We start from the raw sequence: 6,027 nt of genomic DNA, 5'->3' as shown, positions 1-6,027 counted from the left end.
TTTATACATAATTATACTTATAATACATAAATTATGCATATATTATACCTCCATCGGCTATTTTTGGTTTAAGTGGTTCGATGGGCTGCTACTTGGATTAATTCTTAGGAGAAATTAAAAAATAGTCAGATTTACAAGTGGTCATTCAAAAATAGCCACAATTTCAAAAATAATCGAAACTTAGCCACTTTTCATGTAATGATAAATCTGAACAAAAACACTATTCAAAATTCGGAAAATACTCCAGCATAATATACTGAAATTCCAATATAATATACTGGAACTATACTGGAGTTCCATTATACTCCAGTATAATATACTGAACTTCCAGTATAATATACCCGTCCAGCATAATATGCTGGAAGTTCATACACAGGTGCTCCAATCTCTAGTATATTATGCTGGAACTTTCCGCGTGTTAGAGTTCCAGCATAATATGCTGGAAGTTCATACACAGGTGCACCGATCTCCAGTATATTATGCTGGAACTTTCCGTGTTGCAGCAAAATAGTGGCTATTTTTCAATGACTATACAAATACTGGCTATTTTTGAATGATCAGTTCGAAACTGACTAGCCCGTGCTATTTTTACTTAATTCTTCTATTCCAAACATACCAGCTTGACCCATGGGCCTTCTGCTAGCACTAGCGCTATGCCCAGCCCAAGAATAACTTGGCGCGAAATCTGACATGGTATACGAGACACGTCATCATCCACCTCACCATTCCCGCCAAAATCATCTACCTATAAATTTCTTTCATCCTTCTCTGTTTCACTTTCCGCCTCTCATCAGCAATGGAATTCACGGAATCTTCACCGTCGGATCGCAAATCATTTCCGGCGAATTCTGTTTCCGGTCAAAAATCCGCCGGTGTACTAGCTCCGGTGCTGGACCAATGGAGCACCAAAACACCAGAGAAACCGATAAATCCTCCTCTCAATGTTCAAAAACGCAGCGCCCGCTCCCTAGTCTCGTTGAAAGACGTCAGAGAAGCAGCTCAGAAGCTACTAAAACCTGTCCCAACCCGACGCGAGCTGCTTTATGATCAATTATTAAGCTCCGATGAGAAGAAATGTTCGTCGGTATCTGAATCGCCAGTGGCTGAACAAAAGAAGCGTGTAAATTCAGTAATTCTGCCGGAAAAGTGAGTCCTTTTCGGATTCTTCGTTTCCAATAGTGTTTGTCACAAGTTATTTTCGCTTGATTTTGATTAACTTTTAGAGTAAAATTTAATTTGAATAAATCTATAATTTGAAGAAATAATAAGATATTGATTTGAATAATTTTTATTACTCTCAAAATTAATTATACTTCATCGATCTGGAAAACTTGTTGTGATCAACGCATCTAATTTCAGTGTGTGTTCAGATATGGAGTTAATAATGTATTTTGAAATAAAAATTGTATATTTAAAACTTACTTCCTCCATTCACTTTTACTTGGCATCTATACTAAAAATAGAGACAATTTTTTTTGTGTTATACCCACATTATTTATTACTCGTTTCAAATTATTTTCTCAAATCCAATAAAGTATGCATCAATTAATATGGGTAACCTGGTAAGTTATGCACTTCATTTATTATTTGTTAAGGGTCGTGAAAAGTCAAAAATGTGCCAAGTAAAAGTGAACGGATGGAGTATGTATAAGCACTATAAATTAGTAGAAATTTAAAGTTAAACATAATTTTGTAAATGTTTGAGAAAATATACTAGTAAAAGTTAGATTGTTTGATTTTTCAAATGGTAATAGTTTCACTACTTTTTAACAAATGAGTAAATTTTGGTCAAATTATAGAACATATGGCTTTTGAAAAGCCAAAAGTAACAGAAAATTAGGGGACAAAGTGAGTACTACAGTTAGCTTCTCCAATTCAAGATCATTGTCTATAGCTGTTTCAATATATTAGCTTCTGAATAAAGCTTTTTTTCCTTCTTCAAAATCATTAGCTTCTGAAAGTTGCATGTAGCTTGAGAGTTTGAACAAATAAGCTGAAAGAAAACAGAAAAGTCGGCTATGACTTTTGCACCCAAGGGTGTGGCCTAGTGGTAACGGGCCTGGATACCACCGTCATAAAAAATAAATTTAAAAAATTCGGCTAGGACTTTTATGGAAAAAACACCCGTGCTTCTGGACCACTATGGTCTCGTCAATCTTGGCTGTTGAATGGTGTGGCATATGTATGAATATCCAGATTGAACAGAGCACAAGGAATTCTCAATGTTAAGAGTTAAATTGAAGGTGTTGATAACGACACTAACAAGTATCATTTATTAGCTCGTAGTGGTAAAAAGTATGCCACTTGGTCGGCTTTTCTTCTCTGGTTCTTAACATATATGTTTGTGTTAGTGTAGGTACGAAATGTTGGAAAGATTCTTCAACAGCATGGATAGTTCAATTCGGCTGCTGAATTTGAAGGGTTCTGCAACAACTTTCACTAATATTAGTGCCAAAGTAGAGAATTTGACTGATAAGTATGAAGATCACAAATATCCAATCATTAATAATCACGGTGTTCTCTATATCGAAAGGAATACTAATTCTTTATCTTTTGACTTCTAGGAGGTTTTCTTACAGCCATTTAGCTCAGCTGAAGTTTATTTTACCAGAAGCAATTGAGATACAGAAGATTCTCAAGCATGATGAGCGCACCTGCTGTATGAAGCCAGATCTTTATATAACTTTAAATGCCAATGCAGTTGATGGTAGTGAGAAGTGGATATTTAACACTAGGAGTGTTCTGTTGAGGAAAGTTTTCCGCTCTCGGCTCTTGGATTTCTTCAAATCCCACCCTGGGGTAAGCAATTCTTCTAACGTTTTCATTTATTTAAAGAATGATTCTGCCCAAATATAACTTGATGCACTATTGATTTTTATTGGTTAAATTTACTTGGAAAGACTAGCACGGTCTCAGGTGTGCCTGTCCTACTTAGTTCTTAGTTGATATTTATCTTTGTTGTTATGCGAAGCTGTGCATTTTCTGTAAGACACCCTCCAACTCTTTTCCCTCTGCTCTGATGCTTCATTTGCAAGCAATTGGTCTTGACTTATTGAGAGAAATATAGACCTGTTAACAGTATAGCAGAAGCAGAAGTTTCATATGGAGAAGTCGAGATTTCGAGTTATGGATCTTTTGCTGTATGACACGTTCTCTGACAAATGATACATATGTTTCTAACATTTACATTTTGGAGAAGATCTCAAGTTTAATCATATTGTATAGTGCCTCTGGAACATTATAGGTGCTTTAAACCATATCATGTTAGATCACAACTGCTCAGCGACCTGTATTTTACTAATCTCAGCATTGAAATAACCAGCAGAAACACTTTTACATATATGACCACCATGTTGTCTGCTAAGATCTCGTTAAAGTAGATTTGCATGTTTTACCTGAATCATATTGCCCCCTGTATCCCTCTAAAGAAAAGTGAAAGGAAGATGATAAGATGGATGATGTTATTTCCGTGACAGCAATTTGTCTATCATTGTTGGCAATAATTACTATTTCTGCATTTTCAGGGTGATGACATTCCTGAGGAAACGCTGCCTGGGCCATTGTCACAGTCTAAGCAAGCAGTGACCAACTCGTCTAGACCTTCTGTCTCATCCTTAACCAATGAGACACCTGATGGTGCATTTTTGCTGCAGTCGGTAGCTGCATCACACCTGTCTGGCTCTTTTAGAAGATGCTTTTCAAAACAGGCATCTATTACTGGAGGAAATGCCGAACAAGATAGAGCTGGGCTTGTGCCAGTTTCTCCATCTTCAATACCCCTCAAAGTCGAAAGTTCCACTAAGAAGAAACCAGTAGCATGTGCTGATGCTCCTAAGTTATGTTCAAAACAAACTAATATGAAATACTCATCAGGAGGGATTGTTTCGGCTAGTTCACCACCATGTCATCCACCTGCACCTCCAATGATTGAAGCCAAAAAGGGAGAAAATGGTTCTATGTCTGCTCCAGCTACCCCTATGCTTGAACCTCCTAAGAGATGTTACATGAGTCCAGACGATGATCCAGCTGAATCACCTATGAAACTAGCTAGGCACTCATCGACTAGAAGGTCATTATTCTTCGACACTCCTGCGCAGAATGTAAATGCTGCTGATCAAGTCTGTGAGAGTGAAAAGTTTCCAACCGATGATATTTTTGACATTCTTCCTGAGAATCTTCTGAAATCGGTAAGACAGGATGAACTTGCATGCCAATCTTCCTTGATAGAATTTATTTAGACTAGCTCCATGTGATTCATTGAAATTCTCATCTCTCAAAGTAGTTGAGCTACAAAAATTTTTCCCTCTGCGTCTTTAGACTTTTATATGTGCATAAGCGTATCCCATAGCTTTATGTTTGTCATTCATGAATCATGAGATTATTGGGGGATTTTTCCTAACTTCTGATTCCCCCAACGTGAAGTTGATTTGTATCACTCCACAGATAGGAGAAAAAGAGAGTAAGGAACTAGAGGAGCAAGATCCAGCCATATCTCAGGCAAAAAGGCACAAACAGATGATTGCATGTTTGCCTCGCCTCTTTGACATGATTTATTTCCTATTTCAATCTATTAAACGTTCTGTCATGACGAAAGAAGAGCTCATGCACAGACTAATTTCCAGACAGACGGAGCTTGCTGATAAAAGTAAGCCTAATTGATAACTTATAATAACCATTTAGTCCTTTTAGATTTATGCAAGCTTCTTTTTAATCTAGATGTTTCATTAATGCAGGAGAAATTGAAGAGCAACTCATATTACTGCAAAAACTAGCTCCTGAATGGATTTATGAGAAACCAACATCTAGCGGAATTCTCCTCTTATGGTAAGCTTCCATTCTTGATAATTTTCCTTCACTCAACTTTTGATGCTTGTTATGTTTTTGCAGTCAAAATCTTAAAAAAATGTTTGAAGTTTTATTATTATTATTATTATTATTATTATTATTATTATTATGCAGTGTTAACAAGATATCAAATCCTGCCACAATTCGTTCAAGACTGGCTGAAGCCAAGTAAGAGAAGCAAGAAAATAGTGATGGTACGATATTTTACCAACTTAGTAAGGAATGACGATTTAGTCAAAGTTTGTAAATTATAGTGTAGTGTTTTGTTTAATTAGGTAGATATATTTACAGTACCACTTCTGCAGCACAACGGATAGAGGAGTTCTGACTTTGTCTCATATAAATTCCGCAAGTCGACTTTATATGAGACCAACTCTTTTTTTTTTTGTTTTCCATCCGGTGTCCGGTACCCATATTGGGATCCGACTAAATCCGGATTTGCGCCGGAAACTCTCGCATTGGGGGGTAAAATGCTCCTAACAAAGGCGACTCCATATCCAGGGCTGGTATTCGAGACCTTTGGTTAAGGATGTAAGACCAACAGTTATGATCATTCTAAGTTATTTAGTTCTTTGTTTTTATGGTTTATTTCTTAAGATTTTCAATTTTTGTGAAGTTACAGATCTTCTCCTTCAAAATTGTTAAAACAAAATAAGCATAATATCACAATGCACCAGTATCGAAAAATATAGATGGTACAGACTCTCAAAGTTCAAATGAAAAAGAAATGACATATTTTAGAAAAGAAATTTTACATCCCAAACTACAAAAAAAAACCTCTTTTCTCTTCTTTCACTGTATTGTCTCGAGCTGTGAAGGCAATATGCGAATTGATCACCAAATTTATGTTTCTCTCGCAAAATTCCCATATTCCAAGATGGTTGTTGTGCCAACTCGATCATTTCCACATAATGGCAGAAAGTACTTCCCATTTTTTCAAACAAAAGAAAAACAATAATAATAAGAGAAGGGGTGGGGTATATATGAGGAGGGGAGGAGCTAGTTAGCAACTGAAATAAATTTTTTTACAAAATCAACATGTACTAATACAGACGAAAAAGTGAATATAGTTATAAATTCGTATTGCATGACCTCGAAACACCAAAAAATAAACTCTAAATGCCAAAAACCAACGTTAGTCATGGCAAAATAATGAGTATTGGTCACTAGGTCGTTTCCTAT

The 6,027-nt window shown here is 36.2% G+C and overlaps 1 protein-coding gene across 2 annotated transcripts; it reads left to right on the top strand.

Annotated features, from left to right (window-relative positions):
* Positions 1–794: 794 nt before the first annotated feature.
* LOC109205826 (CDT1-like protein a, chloroplastic) lies at positions 795–5,433 on the top strand. Of its 2 annotated transcripts, none has more exons than XM_019368580.1 (7): positions 795–1,146; positions 2,357–2,476; positions 2,565–2,799; positions 3,525–4,187; positions 4,444–4,645; positions 4,734–4,824; positions 4,960–5,433. In XM_019368580.1, exons 1-7 carry the CDS (start codon positions 797–799, stop codon positions 5,015–5,017), a joined length of 1,719 nt encoding a protein of 572 aa, XP_019224125.1. In that variant the 5' UTR covers positions 795–796; the 3' UTR covers positions 5,018–5,433. The 2 variants fall into 2 exon arrangements, with proteins under 2 accessions (XP_019224125.1, XP_019224124.1); XM_019368579.1 differs by having other exon boundaries at positions 4,423–4,645.
* The last annotated feature ends 594 nt before the right edge of the window (positions 5,434–6,027 follow it).

The sequence above is a fragment of the Nicotiana attenuata genome, unplaced genomic scaffold (assembly GCF_001879085.1).
Source record: "Nicotiana attenuata strain UT unplaced genomic scaffold, NIATTr2, whole genome shotgun sequence".
Classification (NCBI taxonomy): Eukaryota; Viridiplantae; Streptophyta; class Magnoliopsida; order Solanales; family Solanaceae; genus Nicotiana; species Nicotiana attenuata.
Note: the sequence above shows the minus strand (reverse complement) of the source record. Positions and strands in the feature narration are given on the sequence as shown.